We start from the raw sequence: 17,225 nt of genomic DNA on the forward strand, positions 1-17,225 counted from the left end.
TGTTCCGAAATACGGTTTATTACAGATCTGACAAACCAAAGTTACTTTCATACCTCTTTTACACAACATCTCTATAGTTTCTGGTCTGTTCACTCTGTCAGATATTGTTTAATTGTGATCTTGAGCATGCTGCTATTACTTCAGTTTCCACTAGATGGGGATCAAAGAATCTGGTAAATGTAAAAGGACATTATAATAACACATTCTCATTGTGTTTGTATTTTAGGTGCTGAATGGTCTTATTAAACCACTTTTTTGCACCAACAATGTGATTTTTTTTATTCTCGTTTCACATTTTTAAAATATATTATAGTATATTATATTATACATTATTACATTATATTACATTATATTATATTATTAGTCAAATCTGTCACCTTTATTTATATAGCACTTTTTATAATACAGATTGCATCAAAGCAGCTTCACAGTGATAACATTAAAAAATAATAAGTTTGTTTCTAGAAGAAAATTGCGTCAATGTCCACCTTAAGTAAGGCAGATCAATAATATTGTTGAATATTAAATGTCCCCAACTAAGCATCGTTCTTCAAAATATCTTCCTTTGTGTTCAGCAGAAGAAAGAAAACCATACAGGTTTGCAACAACTTGAGGGTGAGTAAATGATGACAGAATTTTCATTTTTTGGTGGAGTATCCCTTTAAAGTACATATTTAATGTCCTAAAGTACTGTCCTTTAATGAATTATATGGTAGTGCATTTTTTTTATAGGCTACAAATTTGAAGGACACTCAATACACATTCATAGACATGCATTCTTTATAAATAGACTTTATAAATATAGCTGCTTAAAGGTAATCCTTGTTGATTAATAATCCACAAATAATGACTTTACACTTTCTGATTCCCTTGTGACGCAAAACTGTTACTAAAGATAGAATTAGGCGCAGCACCTCTGACTTTAAGTCAACTATTGACATTCTATTGAGATTTTGAGTTTTTTGTCAGAGATGTCTGGCATTGCAGTTGTATTTTCTGAATTGGGATGATTACTCGGCACATTTAGTGTATTTGATCTTACATTAATCCTTGTGACCTTATGGACAACTGCATACATTTTGACACAAGTGTGTATTTGTATTGTAACTTAACTATTTCAATCCAATTTCCTTTAATAAATCTACACTTTATTAGTGGTGACCATAGACACAGGTGGTGACCATAGACCTCCATTATATGACTGACAGACAAGAACGGTTTGACCTAAAAATATCAAAATTGAAAATACTGCAGAAACAAAGACACCTACATCCTGGATGCCCTTGAGGTAAGCTAAAACATACCAAAAATTAATTTCAACGTGAACTATCCCTTTAAAGCACACAAACAGACCATCTACGGGACAAGCTGGATTCCACCATATCTTTTTGTACACAATATTAATCCTTTACATTCTTATCCTTTTATTTATAATATTTGGCATGTGTTTGTGCTGCTGGGCGTCCCTGTGTGTGTAAGCAGACTGTACGTGCGTTGTGGGCCCGCCTGTAGGCGCACATTACTAACACGCTCTTTAAATAACACAAAAAAATAATAATATTGTGCCGTTGACTTTCGTCCAGGTTTTTGTTGGAAATGTTTATTTCAGTTTCCTCAAAATAGCAACATGCCAACGATACGCCTGCCCTGAACACCCATGGGCGCAATTGCATTTGCTATTTAAACAACAGGGCGCAGGACGTAAAAATGATAACTGTGTCGGGCTGAAACTAGCAATAAAAACACTTGCGTAGTGCTGAGTGTATGATAGGGCCCTGTAAGTTTTGAAGGCTTGTATCTTGTAAATGCGAATTTTGCCTTGTATTGGAGCACGCTTGCTTATAAATAACAGCAAGGCTAACATATATTCATACTAAAAGCCCCAAAACTGCATGTTTTTTCAAGGTTAAAGACTCTTTACCTAACTGGTAGGGTGAGCCAAGACAAAAAAGAAAATTGAGACTTTTTTTTTTAATCTCAGAAATACATTGAGAAGGAAAGGCCATAGCCACATTATTATTATTATTATTATTATTATTATTAGCTGGTTATGGAAATGGGTGTCATCTGCATAAAAATTTAGTGATCTTAAAGGGATACTCCACTTTTTTTTTTGGAAATAGGCTCATTTTACCACTCCCCCAGAGTTAAACAGTTGAGTTTTACCGTTTTCGAATCCATTCAGCCGATTTTCTGATATTTAGAAGAATATCAGTAACCAGACAGTTTCTGGTCTCATTGACTTCCATAGTATATGTTTTTCCTGTTTACTGATATTCATATAAATATCAGAAAATCAGCTAAATGGATTTGAAAATGGTAAAACTCAACTGTTCAACTCTGGGAGAGTGGTAAAATGAGCCTATTTCCAAAAAAAGTGGAGTATCCCTTTAAGAGTTGACCATTTGGAAAAATGTAAATGCTAAAGAGTACAGGACCCACATTGATTCATGAGGAACACCAAAGTGCACTAAACCAACCTCATCTACCCACTGCTTAGTGCTTACTATCTGAGGGTATGTGGATGTTGAGCATTGATTTTAGAGTTAGAGTATCAGAGTTAGATTTTTGAGAGTATATTAGAGTTAGAGTATTGCTTTTTTATCATAATAATTGCTAATTCTAACATTTAAGCTTATGTTGAACAATTTAATTGCTTAAGAGCTCAATGCCACTAAGCAAATGAACAGACTCTTCATCTAAAGTAACTGACACTAATTGAAGAGATATTGCCCTTGCTACAAGCTGGGGTGAAGTACTTTGTAAATTAAGCAAGATTATGAATTCTGTTATGGTTCTAACTCTCTGGTACATAAACTTTTGTGCATGCAGCCTAGTTTCTTAAGGCCAAAGTTGAGTTACTTGGGTATTGTACTTTAAAAAAAATATTGTTGGTTTAACTTAAAAAAGTAAGTAACCTGGGTTGCCTTAAAATTTTGAGTTGATTGAACTGGAAAAAGTGAGTTAATACAATGGAGGTTAATTTAACCATCAGAAACTCAAAATAATAAGTTATCTCAACTAAATAAATTATTATAAAGTTGATTTGACAAAAGAAAATATGTTGTGATAACAAATCTTGAAAATATTTTTTACAGTGGACTATACTTTTAAAAGAATCCAAAGAGAATCATGCATCTGATCAATGCACATTTCCTTTTATTATTGGCAAAGATTATAAAACTTAAACATTTTTATGGTTCTATTTATGTTTAAAATCCTAAAGCTTTGATATTTCTACGTTTAAACTGGATATTGAATATTTTCCATGTGTTCTAAGACTATTGATCTCAATAACGTTCTATAAGTGTTGCACAGTAATCAACCAGAAGAAGTATCAATCTAGAAGTTCTAGTACCATGAAGAAGTTCCATTTAGAATTTCACAGCTGTGTGATCATTGCAAAAGAACAGAAACAACAAACCATGTACTGTATGCTGTATTTATTCATATATGTATATAGTTTCTGTCATTTTGCATTATTATTATTATTACCAGAGAAAGTGTAAATGTCCATACAAATAACATGAACATGAATTACAAGTGAAAGGAGGTTTATGGATTGATAACCTTGTAATCTGGAGATACATATAAGCTAACCATTACTCTTCTTCTGTAGCCTAAGATATCAAAGAGACCGGGGCAAGTTGTCACACAGGGAAGTGATTGTTGTTTTACATGTGATTGCAATTCATGTTGGCAAAACTAGAGTCACCTTTTACACCATTACTGCTTTATATAATATTTTGTTTAATTCCTTTACTGATTTAGTATATTTCATACCAGTTAATATTCAGAGAGGGTTTCAAACATTCAGATTTCAAGGACCCTATCACCCTTGTGCCAAAATTCAAAAGGTATCTTTTTAGATCCAATTTATATTTTGAAAAATTAATTTCATAAATTGGTCTAAAATTATATTTGGAAAAATTGTATAGTAGGCCTATTTATTTACTTATTTGAATCTAATTTTTTACATATTATTCATTTATTTTAACTTTTTACACTTATATTCCCCCTGTGGTTCCCCAGGCCCCAGATTGAAAACCCCTGTCGATATAAATGTATATGTTTACATTTACATTTTTTTTTTACTCGGATAGTCTTTTATCTTTCAAAAATGTATTTCTCTCAAATAAACTAAAATAATAATAATAATAATAATAAACTACATAGTTTGACAACATGCACCACTGTAGGAAACAACATTTATTCAATTAATTTTTTGGAGGGAGGCAGTTGCTTTCTCGAGAATTAACCGAACCGTAAAAAAATAGGCTATTTATAAAAAAGTGTGACAACTAACCCTGGTATTATTATATATTATACTGAGAGAGAGCAGCAAAAGTTCACAGACCCAAATCCCCATTTCTCTGTGACAATAAATAAAGTTCCATTTAAGTTGAGTATAATACTTATATTAAACATGGTAATGATGACAAGTCCACATTTCTAGGATCGTTTTGAAGAAACCAGCATGAGAGAAACCGCTTTACCGTCCTGAACCTCCGTAGAGTCCGTTATTTCATGGCTCTGAAACAAAGACCACATTATTTACATTATTTAGTGTATCCTGAAATGTTTCTCATAAACTTGTCAGTGTTCTAATAAATAGCAATGTTACATCAGAACCAGTTTCAACATGCTGTTGACGTATTTTCGTAACTGTGTGAAATAAAGAAATGCAAATGACATAAGGGTGAGTTTTAATAGCTTAAGCCACTCCCTGGACTTTTGGTTGACGCACCGGCGTAAATAAGAAAAATAATTTCATTTACTTTTCACCACGACCCCATTGAGGGATAAAAATCATTATTATGACAATTTTTAATTAAAGCTAAATAATTTCAAATAATTTATGTAACCTCAAACAATTACTTTCACTTCACTCATCAGTTTACCGCGATCAGCATGGTGCTTTTCCCAGCGATCGCTATAAATCATTGCCATTCAATATTTGACACTGCAGCAAATATTAATCGGATGTAAAAGGACGGCATACATAGTATAATCCTGATTCAATGCTAGCTTTATGAAATATATTTACTAGCAATAAAGCCCATATTTGAGTTACCACATTGTGCAAGCATTATGGTCACAATGGTAAACAGTTCATTGAATGGAGGGTTTGACCTCATGTTAACTAACCAAGTTTATGTATTTAATCTGCATTGTGTTGCTAGTGTCTCTTTGTTCATAATGAATAGATCTGCTCTCCCGACAACTACGCATTTCCCTCCATCCAAGGGTGAGGTCACTCCGGATTCTGAGACCGGCTTGAGAAAATGTGAACTTTAGTATTATTGTTTCAAATGAAAATTGCCTATATGATATAACTTGATTTATCACTTTCATTAACTTGAATAGGCTACACAAGTTATGGATGTCTATAATGTTGTTTGCAGAAGTTTGTTTTTTACCTCTCTTATAGTGGTGTTGTGGTTATCATCTCTGAGGGCTCATCGCATACATCCCGGCTTGGCCGCCATGTTGTACTTCCCGTTCTCCCTGTTGAAGAAACGATACGACGCTTAGAAGAGATCATAATAATAGAATCATAAGCGTATTACACGTTCAATAAGACATTATACGACATTATGTTTTTTAAATTGCTTTAACTCATCAAAATAAGTTAAGCAATTTTCAACTTTTTTATATTATACAAGATTCGACTCATCTTGTTAAAGTCAGTTTAATGTAATTTAAGAATTTAAGTTGAAATGACTTAACATTCAAGTTGTCTGTGTTCTGAATATTCAGCCGTTTCATTTATTGAATAAAATCGAAACAGTGACGTTATTGAATATTCTACCAATCTATTTAAGTTTGGAACGAGTATGTTATAAGCACAAATGTTCTGATGATCTGAACAATTCCAAATTGCACAAATCGTAGATAAAAAGATGGTTTATGCATGACTGAATCACAATTTAGGATAGAGGTGTGACCAAATTTCTCAATAGAATTTTTTAACTTATATTTCAGCCATAAGAAATGACATTTATTTCTTACCAAGACCGGGTAGATTGGGCTTCCCTCGGGTGTGTGTGGCATATATGTGGGATTGGCAAGATGTTCTTTGAAGGATGTCCTCTGATAAGGTGCATGTTCTATTATGTTGGTTGTTTCTTCCTTTTTGTCTTTTCTCCTACAGGACCAACAGCATATCTGGAGAGATGGAAATGACGAGATCATTCTACATGAGCACCTTTCTCCTGTTATCAGCCTATTAAGGTGAAGTAAGAGTACAGACATCATAGTCTAAGTCTAAAGTGAATGTAATGTTTTGGTAATTTGCAGTTACACACTTTAGTAGATCTTTATATGAAATTTCATAATTGCTTCTATTATCTTTGAAATATGGTTCAAGTGTACTGCCGAATGTACTGACTAGCATTTATGATCAATTAAAATTCACTTTGATGTAATTTCTATTGAAAATTATATTTCATGTATTATAAATTGTAATATAATGTAATAGACATCATATAATTACAAATTTGTTATGACGAAGTTGCAATTTAGTACATTTAAAATATTAACTCAAAACAAGGACTTCACATGAACTTTTGTCTGCTATAGTCAAAACATCAAAGTAAGTGTATATTAATAAAATCATTTTTAATTTGAATTAATGTGCTGTAGCCTGCATTAAAGCTTTAATATAACATTAAAAACATTAGATAAGTACATTTTTTAAAGCGTAAAAGTGTGTTCTTTTTTTCCCAACAAAATATATCATCAGCAAGTACAGTTTCTTCACAATACTTTTAAATTCTGGAATACACTATAAGTGCACATTGAATAATTAAGGGCACTTCATGGTCACGAAGGGTACTTTGTGAGTGTATAAAGCGAAGTGTAAGTGTTACGCTTTTACCAGTAGTAAGATGATGAGGAGAAGCAGTATGATGACACATGCTAACACTAGCAATGCAATGGCCCAATCAGGAAGCCAATAATAACCACTTCCTGCAAAGTGAGCAGCACTTCCTGCAAAGGGAGATGCTGGAGCCATAGGAGTTATGGATCTTGGAAAAAGCCAGGCAGGTGTGACCGTTTCTACATTTAAAATGAAATAAATAATAATAATAATAAATAAATAAATAAATAAATAAATAAATAAATAAATAAATAAATAAATAAATATATATATATATATATATATATATATATATATATATATATATATATATATATATATATATCAATTTAGTTTGAGAATGATAAATCAAAATGGATCCAATTCATAAATTCTGACCTTTGCCTGACCCTGAAGAATACTCACCAGCAGTGTACTGTCTGTTGAGTGCAAGACCATTTGGTTGAGTATTACTATCTAGGAGTCTCAGGAACAAATATTTGATCACAACATGGTTGATAAAAAGGGTCTGAAACTGAATGGTACAATTCGCGATCATAGGCTCGTTCCTGTAATCAAACAAGAAACAACATTTTGCCAAATTGATTGTAATAATGCAGTAACATTAATAATTACATTAATAATGTAATAATGCAGTCCCTTGTGTCGAAGAAGTACACTTTAGCATATTTTTAAAAATAGCATTTCTTACCGAAATAATAATCTCTTTAAAAGAATATATTTAATGTTAATTGCAATTAAATAAAATGTATTATTACAGCAAATGTAAAAAATATTGGCTTAACCTAAAAAAGTAAGTAACCTGGTTGCCTTAAAATTTTAAGTTCATTGAAATGGAAAAAGTGAGTTCATACACTGAAGGAGAATCTTTTAATCATCAGAAACTCAAAATTACATGTTATCTGAACTAAATAAATTATTTAAGTTGATTTGACCAAAGAAAAAATGTTGTGATTACTAATCATGAAAAGATTGTTTTTACAGTGATAGGCTACATTTAATTATAATTTAATTGTATTTACATGGAACCTACTTTAAATACCAATTGTCTTTGAAATTTGGTACATTTAGTACATTTAAAATATATTAACTTAATATTAATGTAATTTCAAATAACAGTTCAAATGATAACATCAGTTTGTTAGTCAACACAGCAAAACGAGTGTACGCCTTTAATGCATGACAAAAGATTACTAAATGATTTAAACTGTAGCCTATACTTTATAATATATACATTTTTTTTAATTCGACATTATTACAAAGTGCCTGTTTTTACAAGTGTATCAATTATGTTAAGAAACAGTTATGAAAGTGTATATTCCTGCATATAAAGTTTAAGTACTTCTTCTTTTTCACAAGAGCATGCACTTAAATTCTCAGTTCATTTAAGACCAAGTGACAAACACCTTTAGAAAAAGAATCAAATGAGGTTTACCTGAACTGTATATTTGTTAGCCCTCTGTAAGTTTCTCTTGTGTCACAATCAGAGCAATTAAAGGCCAAGTCCAACTGTGAAAAATCATGTTTACAGATCTCTTATAGGGTCAACAGCAATTCACATGTTGTTACTTAAATTAAAATGTTGTGTGTAAAATAGGGACATCTCTTTAATGACAAATCGCAGGAAACACTTACAACTCCAGAAACCTCTGTATACATCCGCTTGTACTGCTGCGAGGATGTGTTGAGGAGGGAGGGGTTGAAGACACGGTTGGTGATCTCCATGCACAGGGAAAATGAGTACAGGGGTGTAGAGTAGGTCATTGGGGACGACTGGAGACCCTCAATAATCTTTAAAATGCTCATGGGCTGAGCACCTATAAATACAAAATGATTACTCAAATATTTATATATTAGATTATGACTCTTTAGGGGAAAAGACTCAAAATTATATATAATTTATGTAATTAATTTAATTTTTAGGTCTACTTATGAAATGCAGCAGTCAATGTCAATGAAATTTAAATTAAAAAATGCTATTCTGATAGGTAATGTTAATAGTTTATTCACAAATCTCCATTAAAACTCAAACGCAAGACTATGACACTATCACTGTAAAAAAATATTGTTGGTTTAACTTTTTGCCTTCAAATTTTAAGTTCATTGAATTGGAAAAAGTGAGTTCAACCAATGAAGGAGAATGAGTTAATGATCAGAAACTCAAAATTATATGTTATCTGAACTAAATAAATTATTTAAGTTGATTTGATAAAAGAAAACATGTTGAGAATATTTTTTTACAGTGACCACAACATTCTTTCTTTTGTCAAATCAACTTAAATAATTTATTTAGTTCAGATAACATATAATTTTGAGTTTCTGATGATTAAAAGATTCTCCTTCATTGTATTAACTCACTTTTTTCCATTTTAATGAACTTAACATTTTAAGGCAACCAGGTTACTAACTTTTTTAAGTTAAACCAACAATATACAATATTTTTTTACAGGGGATATTATGTTTTATTTTAAATCAAAAATGTATTGAGATCAGACATTTTTTTTTTTAAATAGCATAATATTTTTTTAAAATCTTTTTTATTACAAAAAATCCTCCAAACATCATTTTAATATTATTTTAGCACTTTGTTTTCCATTTGTCTCAAACTTTTCTCATAATGTAAGCAATAAAGCATATTGTTTCCCACCTATTTTAATGAACAGATGTAAATACCAATTAAACTAAGAAATTCAACAAGCTGAAAGTGGGAGTCAGTCAGTGAAATAAAAATGAGAAAGAGATTTACCATTAAATGTAAACTTTTCAACGCACCTGTAGCAGAAAACAGCAGGAAGAACAATATTGCCCCGGTGTAATGCAACTCAATGTGCCTCATCCTGAAAACTGGATTCAAATTCACTGAATGTTGAAGTATTCCTGTGTCTTGTGTAGAGTTGTAAATGAAGTCTAATCGTTTATTTGCAAAGCTTTTATCTAGAGAGACTTCCAGCTGTCAATCAATCATGGATTGAGGCGTGGCTTTGTGGAACCTAATGTTAGTAACCTGATGACGAATCATATTCTTTTTTATTGTTCTTTAATGAGATCCATGGACCACCTTCGTCAAAGTCATTATGTTTGACCTGCACGCATGCAGTACTGAGAAATATGCTTGCGTCAAAACGGTATACCTTGGCTGTGTTTAACCAGAGGTTAATGCGTATGACAATGGCGGACAATGGTCAGCTGCACCCTAAGGAGAGGGATACATGTGCGCTGCACAGGATGTGTTGTCATGGTAACATATTGTTAAACATTAAACATACATTATGTCAAAATGAATAAAATATGAAAAAATCTACTTTCCCCCCCCCCCAAATTTTGACATATAGTTTGAGAAAAAAACTAAATTTCAATACATCCTTCATTCTTCTTTAAACATTCTTCACAACAACAGCAAAACATCAAACCAACAGAAAAACTGTTACCAAATAACAACATATAAAAATATATGAATCTTGCCCCGACTTGATATTTATGAGAATCACAATGTGTTTGATTGAATTTATTGAATTCTTTGCATATCACTGCAACTATAGGCTACTGTAGGCTACATGATTTGAGGAAAGAGGTTTCAAGGCTTATTTAATTGTCTGCTTTTATTCTGTGGTTCATTGGTGAAAGATTGTAAAGTTCAATGTACTTACATTCCATAACTCAAGTTTCCACTATAATATCTGACTTAGGCTAAATAATGTGCCCAAATCCAGGTATAACAAATGGACATTTCCTGTTGCTGGTCTGGTCATGCCAGATCCATGCCAGTTTCAATAATGTGAAATAATTTAAGTAGATACAACCATTGTGCCACCTGCTGGAATAGCCTACACATAATATTGAACTGTATCCTATGACGTAATAGGTCTGGTTCTTCTCCTGCAGGGGGCGCTCGACATTCAGAAAGCCTCCTTAAAATTTCACGACGTTTTTGTCTTATAGTTCTTCAAACCTTCACCCATTTTTATCACAACTTTGAAGCACAAAACCAAATCTTAAAACTAAATTCACCCCTTACTCTTCTGACAAAATTAAACAATATCCTCATCCTCCTTTCACCTTTCTGTTCAGATTGACACAGCATTAGAGTAGAGACACTACATAAAAAGAAAAAGGAGAACAGAGCATCCAGAATTAGTTTTAGAGAATTAGAGTTTTGCAACAAACAAAAAAAAAAAAAAGAAAAGTAAAAAAGTACATGAGTTTTGCAAATTGTGTAACTGTCTAAAGTGAACTTGTTCAAGGTTTTGCAGAAAGAATTATCCCATTAAGTATTTGCTCAGTGAATGGGGTTTGTTTCATCAATTGTGAAAACTCTTAATGCACTGACATTTATTCACAATATACACTATAATCGTTAAAATCTATTGACACTTGAATCTTTCAGGATTAGTGTAGCTTTAAAAAATCTGCGACCACAAACTGTTTAAATCAAATATATTATCTTTTGTTATCTCAAACGTCTGTTGTGTGTGAAATCTTTTTAAACACCACGGAATTTAAGCAATTCAGACATTTTTCTCGCAAATCTGAGGAGGGAGGGATGGGGCATCAGAATTGCAAGAGAGACAAAAATAAAAATAAAAAATATATTTATTTATTTATTAATATATAATTCCGCCCTCCAACGGTACTCTCTCCACGTGATATCTCACGACACTAATTTCAGTGATATCTGTCAGGTAGCGATATTTTATAGGTGTATTAAAAAAAACAAGTTTACAACACCATTACGATCAAATATGTTGTAATATCCCTGTTGTAACAGTTGTAATAGCAATGTAATGCTTACCGTCAGCGCTAGGAACTTTTTACCCGAGGAGTCTTTCTGGTTGGACTGTAGACTGAGACGGACCACACGTGTACATGTGCCGGATGTAAACACAACTACCCACGTGTTCAAGTAGGCTCCTAATGACTGTGCCTAACACATGGCTTTACATTCAGCAGGCAGCTGGTGATCAGTGCACGTCTTTACTAAGGGATCGAGCCTGAAACACATTTTGAGGTAAGCCGTTCAGTGACTAATCTAAACATTTACTTTCATCATGGGATGTTTTTTATTGCTGTTGGCTTGTTGTATGCTCATGCACATGTGTTTACTGTACAGGTCCAGTCATGGCAGGTAGAGGCAGAGGTCGTGGGAGAAGCCAGTTTACCTTCAGTGTGGACGCACTGGGTTTTGGGAGGGGTGATTCTTTACCAACATCTACACACACACCTTCTCCTCTTTTTCCTGTAAGTGTTTTAATGGTAATATGAGTGTCTTTACAATGTAATATACTCTGTTGAAAAATATCTGGCAGATAAAACTGGCAGCTGTGGTCTAAAAATGTTACAACATGTACATCTTACAGTTTAAAACAGATATATCCAACGGCCCTTTTTTGCTCTAAAATCTGTTATGTACCTTTAAAATATGCTGACATCCACCATAATAACTGGTGGTAAAGAGAGAACACATGATGAAGTTCACATATTTTCTACAATTTAAAGTAATTACTAATATGAAGACACCGTGTCATGCACACAAATACAAAAAACACCATCACGGATACACACAAGACACTAAAATAATGCAATAAACACTCATAAGATGTAACATAAAACCTTATTGTACATAACTGATTACAAATTAAGAAGGAATAAAAACTTTTTACTTCCATAAATTGTATTTTACTGTAAAATTACATGAAATGTAAGGTTAGAGCTAGAGAAAAAGCACTTACTTTTAACTAAGAAACAGTCTGAATTACAATAATTTTCTTACTACAATTGTTGTTATTACTCATACAAATGCTACAAATGTCTTATTACGGATTTGTGAGAATTGATTGTTCTGAAAAAAGTTTTTGTTTGAGTTTAATCCTTTCTTTTTTCTTTCTTTCAGCCTATGCAATTTAGACCAGTGCCTCTGCTTACAGGAGAAGAGGTGGACTACATGCTCGCTCTGAAGCAGGAGCTGAGAGCCTCCAGCAAGAATCTGCCGTTCCACATAAGAGCAGCCAAAACAAAGACAGGTACGATGGGTTGAGGCAACATGTGGGCAATAGAGAGCACATTGAGAGTGGACAATTATAAGCACAAAGGAGGAAGATCCAACATGATTAGGCCCTGTTCACACCTGGTATTAAGATGCGTTTTGGTCAATCGGGTGTGAAAATGGGGGCTAAAACTTTTTGAGCGTGTCCACTTTCGACCACTTCCAGAGGTAGTTGTCGTGTTTGCATAGCCACAAAAGACTGCCTTTTCTCCAACTATTGACCTAATGCGTAAACTTTGTGGGAAGTATGCTAGCCAGACGGATTTGGTTTGAAGACAAAAACGTACAAAGCACAATGTTCTCTCACCATTTCTGATTTCCAACACAAACTCACAGTGTTCGGCATGGTCTTGCGCATATCAGAGGAGAAATCTGTATATTTTTCCATCCTATATATGTAAATTATGCTTTCTTATTTCATGTATTAGATCGAAAGATCTGAAAAAGCACAGGCATTTACCTGCCCATAGAGCCTCCTGTAGAAGAAATCAGGAAGTAAATGAAAGTGGACGAAAGAGACAGATTAAAATTAGGGATGCACCGATATGAAAATTTTGGCCGATACCGATAAATTTATATTTGAAAGCCGATAACCGAAATATTGGCCAATAAATCTAAATACAAATTTTTATAAAAGGTCCCAAACACACGATTATAATGTTCTCATAATTTTATGTCATTTATATGACAGACTTGTGCTGTTTTCCCGCCTTTCCAATCATATTTCAAACAAAAAACATCATGTTGAACAGTGCGCATCTGAAGTGTCTCAACTGGAGGAAATAATCCATTATTTATCGGCTTTATTATATCGGCCAAATTTTCTAATTGTGCTGATAACGATTACATTAAAAATGAACATATATCGGCCGATACCGATATGATGGCCGATATATCGTGCAACCCTAATTAAAATACCAGGTGTAAACGATTATGTGTTAGTGCCCGATCGATAAAGGATTTTGAAGGCTGATACGATACAAATATTTTTGGGTTTTAAAATCCGATACTCCGATATATCGGCCGATATTTTATTTATTTATTTAAAACTGGACATGATAGTCATACATTTTGTCATGATTATTTGAGTTAAGAGAACTGATGGGGATGTTCTTTTAATTGTTATTCAAGCAATGTATGTATCATGAACAACTCAACGAGTGTTGCCTACAGGAACGGTGTAGAGCGCCCTCTGGTGGACAAACTATACAACTCCAACACTCATGACATGGTTCAAGTGTGTTTCGTCTGTTTTTGTTTTATTTTTGAAATATTCATTTATTGGCCATTATAACTGCCGATACCGATAGTTTGGAAAACGCCTAATATCGGCCGATAATATCGGTCTGGCGCTAGTATGTGTCTCCCTTGTCTACTTGTGATCTGATCGACCAAAACCAGGTGTAAACAGGCCCATAGAGAATAAGGTCATGCAATCTCTGGATTTGCATTTGAACTGTGGGCAGTCACTGAAATATTCAGAGCCAACGACCCATCAGGCATGGATTGTCAAAGACCAGGTTTGAACGGCTCTCTTTATTGTCTTCTTTTTTAGATGTGGCACGGTACTCTGATAAATACCAAAATGGTGAGCCCAAGAACAACACAATTGAATGGAGTCCAGGTGAGACACAACAGATAATAAAGCTATAATAAAGACATTTAAAATGTTATGAAAGGTTTCCATTACAAATAAATGCTGTTCTTTTTTAAATGGTCTAAACATAAAGAATCCTGAAAAACATGTATCTGCTGTAAAAATGGTTAAAAATGTAAAAGTCAGGTCTCTCTAAAAATATTTGATTTCATTTCAGACTGGAGCCGACTGCCAAAAGAGCTTTGTATTAAAGTACGAAAACCCCGAAAAACATGTGAGAAACTCTGTTATTATTATTACCATGTGCGTTGGTTCACAGTCTAATGTGCTAAAGCCACCCAATACATGTTAAAATGGGAGTACAGGTAAACCATTTGTCTATTAAATACCCTTGTTCTGTAATCATAGGTGCTAAGCCACAACTCCAGCGAAAACCAAAAGCAGCTGCTGGCAAAGAAGAGGTTCTCCAAAAACTAGAGGTTCGAGTTTACTCTTGACACCATAATATTTTTCTATGTTGCATTAACGGTTTTAAACATGCTTGGACATTCAAATAAATCGAGGAAAAAAAAAACAGATTGAAAGACTTTAACTAGAAACACAAACTATATCAAAAATTATATTGACAAATTGCAACAAATTAAGCAAATTAGCCATTTGCTTTCTCCTTATTTACATATTTTTTAAGGGCTGTGCAAAGAATAATTGTGATTAATCGCATAAAAATGTATATAATATATGTGTGTGCGTGCTGTGTATAATTATTTTGTAAATATAAATACATATGCATGCATGTATATATTTAAGAATCATTTGCACGTAAATACTGTATATATTTAATTACATAATCTATATTATATATAAATATTTTATATCTGAATAACACATTTTCTTAAAATATATACATGCATGTACAAAATAATTATACACAGCACACACAAATATATTGTAAACACAAACTTTTATTTTGGATGTGATTAATCGCAATTAATCTTTGCACAGCCCTAATTTATATATATATATATATATATATATATATATCTGTATGCAGCATGTTAATAATGTTCATTTTATGGAATAACATTTAGACACTTGAGAAAAGAGAACAAGATCAACATTCAGAGGAAGAGGAGGAAGAGGAGAAGAAGAAACAGGATAATGAGGAGGAGCCAGATGAGGATGAAGATTATGATGAAGAGGAGATTGAAGATGTAAGAATTTTTTTTTCTTCATAATTTGACATAAAACATATTTTTTATATTTAAAATTATATAACATATATTTGTTCAGCTGTCATTTACAAAAATTATTTTTTTTTTTTCAGGAGACAGACTACATCATTTCTTACTTTGACAACGGAGAGGAATTTGGAGCAGATAGTGATGACAATATGGACGAAGCAGTGTACTAATGCGGACATCACTAACCCTAACCCTAACCACAGTTTAAGAAGTGTCTTAATTCAGGCATGTTCTTTGTCTCAACTTGACACATACTGAATCAGGTTAATACAGGGGACTGAATTTCATTTCATGACTAATGTAATCAAGATCAGAGAATCAATGCTGCTATTGAGATGCTGTTTAAACGGTATGATGGACTCAAATACTGCTGCTATTCTAACAGTGTGCTGGAATGTTACTGAAGGAAAGTTTTAATTATGCTTTTAATTTAATTATTGTAATTGCAAAGCTCTGCTTAGAAAGGGAACACACAGATATAGGAGCGGACACTACAGACCATATAACGTGCATCTTATGTTTACACCTGATAATGCCTTGAATTGCAAACTATAACTGTATGAGAAACTTCATCTGTTTTTTGTGTGTGACAAAAAACATTGGGACTACTTTTTGTGATTGTTTTTATTTATTATTGTTTTATTCTGGAGTTTGACATTCCCAGTTTTATATTCACTCCCATTACCAGTAAATTGAAATAAGTGGCTAAGAGTGGACATTTTTACAAAATGTATTCTTTTGTGTTCCACAGAAGAAAGAAAATCCTGTGAGTTTTGACTTGAATGTCAGTAAATGATGACATTTCTATTTGAGCTACATCTTTAAGAGTAAAGCTACGTCATTAAAACATTTTAGGCATCACTAGTCAGCCGGCAGATGGCGATATTTCCCGTCAGTGTGTACACTTAAAATTACGAGTTCTTCTAATAAGTCACCTGATTAGAGATTTAACATCCAGTGCAGGAAATATTTCACAAAAGCAATATCAGTTCTTTTAAAAAAATAAAATACGTTACATTTCAAGAGACAGTTTTGATTTGAGTTAAATATTTTTCTGTAAGCCCTGTCTTTTCATTCTGTAACGTTAGTGCTAATGCTAACAGTTAAGCTAACAAACCTCACTTAAAAATATCAGCTCCCCCAACATTAAACCCAATTTACAAAGTGTCAAACCAGATGTGCTCATTTTCAGTGGTTTGAAATCAGAACCCACGTGCTGCAACTAGGCTACATCATTACAAATGTGTAAGTATAACTACTTAGCCAATTACTATTAAGTATTTAGCTACTCCGTTTAAAAGTCTACTGAAGTAAGGTTAGGCTATAATTCTCAGAAGGGACTGAATGCTTCCACCTACAAAACTTCCATGTAAAATTTTCCATCAGGGCCTGAGGAAAAACATGTTTTTAACATGCTGTGAAGGACAAGGATGTGAAATGTAAGTCAACAAACTGTAATGTAAA

The 17,225-nt window shown here is 32.9% G+C and overlaps 2 protein-coding genes across 2 annotated transcripts; one reads left to right on the top strand and one right to left on the bottom strand.

Annotated features, from left to right (window-relative positions):
- The first annotated feature begins 1,200 nt into the window (after positions 1–1,200).
- polr3gla (RNA polymerase III subunit GL a) lies at positions 1,201–16,482 on the top strand. Its single transcript, XM_039680516.2, has 11 exons — positions 1,201–1,288; positions 5,208–5,287; positions 6,155–6,234; positions 11,831–11,888; positions 11,991–12,118; positions 12,771–12,900; positions 14,479–14,547; positions 14,738–14,794; positions 14,929–14,999; positions 15,609–15,731; positions 15,845–16,482. The coding sequence occupies exons 5-11, from the start codon at positions 11,999–12,001 to the stop codon at positions 15,929–15,931; spliced, it is 657 nt and encodes a 218-aa protein (XP_039536450.1). The 5' UTR covers positions 1,201–1,288; positions 5,208–5,287; positions 6,155–6,234; positions 11,831–11,888; positions 11,991–11,998; the 3' UTR covers positions 15,932–16,482.
- On the bottom strand, positions 3,947–10,112 carry LOC120485025 (uncharacterized). Its single transcript, XM_039680514.2, has 8 exons — positions 9,656–10,112; positions 8,519–8,700; positions 8,319–8,392; positions 7,289–7,431; positions 6,881–7,062; positions 6,013–6,168; positions 5,421–5,508; positions 3,947–4,533 (listed from the first exon to the last, which is right to left on the bottom strand). Exons 1-7 carry the CDS (start codon positions 9,717–9,719, stop codon positions 5,446–5,448), a joined length of 864 nt encoding a protein of 287 aa, XP_039536448.1. The 5' UTR covers positions 9,720–10,112; the 3' UTR covers positions 3,947–4,533; positions 5,421–5,445.
- Positions 16,483–17,225: the final 743 nt, after the last annotated feature.

The sequence above is a fragment of the Pimephales promelas genome, chromosome 18 (assembly GCF_988280905.1).
Source record: "Pimephales promelas chromosome 18, fPimPro1.hap1.1, whole genome shotgun sequence".
NCBI lineage: Eukaryota > Metazoa > Chordata > Actinopteri > Cypriniformes > Leuciscidae > Pimephales > Pimephales promelas.

Bases quoted from the DNA above. Each gene is read 5' to 3' on its own strand.
- polr3gla (XM_039680516.2), top strand. From the start codon at position 11,999: ATGGCAGGTAGAGGCAGAGGTCGTGGGAGAAGCCAGTTTACCTTCAGT. The intron at 14,795-14,928 runs GTGAGAAACTCT...CTGTAATCATAG, and splicing joins ACGAAAACCCCGAAAAACAT to GTGCTAAGCCACAACTCCAG. The intron at 15,000-15,608 runs GTTCGAGTTTAC...AATAACATTTAG, and splicing joins AGGTTCTCCAAAAACTAGAG to ACACTTGAGAAAAGAGAACA.
- LOC120485025 (XM_039680514.2), bottom strand. From the start codon at position 9,719: ATGAGGCACATTGAGTTGCATTACACCGGGGCAATATTGTTCTTCCTG. The intron at 7,432-8,318 runs GTAAACCTCATT...GTTTGATTACAG, and splicing joins CTAACAAATATACAGTTCAG to GAACGAGCCTATGATCGCGA. The intron at 7,063-7,288 runs GTGAGTATTCTT...TTTTAAATGTAG, and splicing joins CAACAGACAGTACACTGCTG to AAACGGTCACACCTGCCTGG.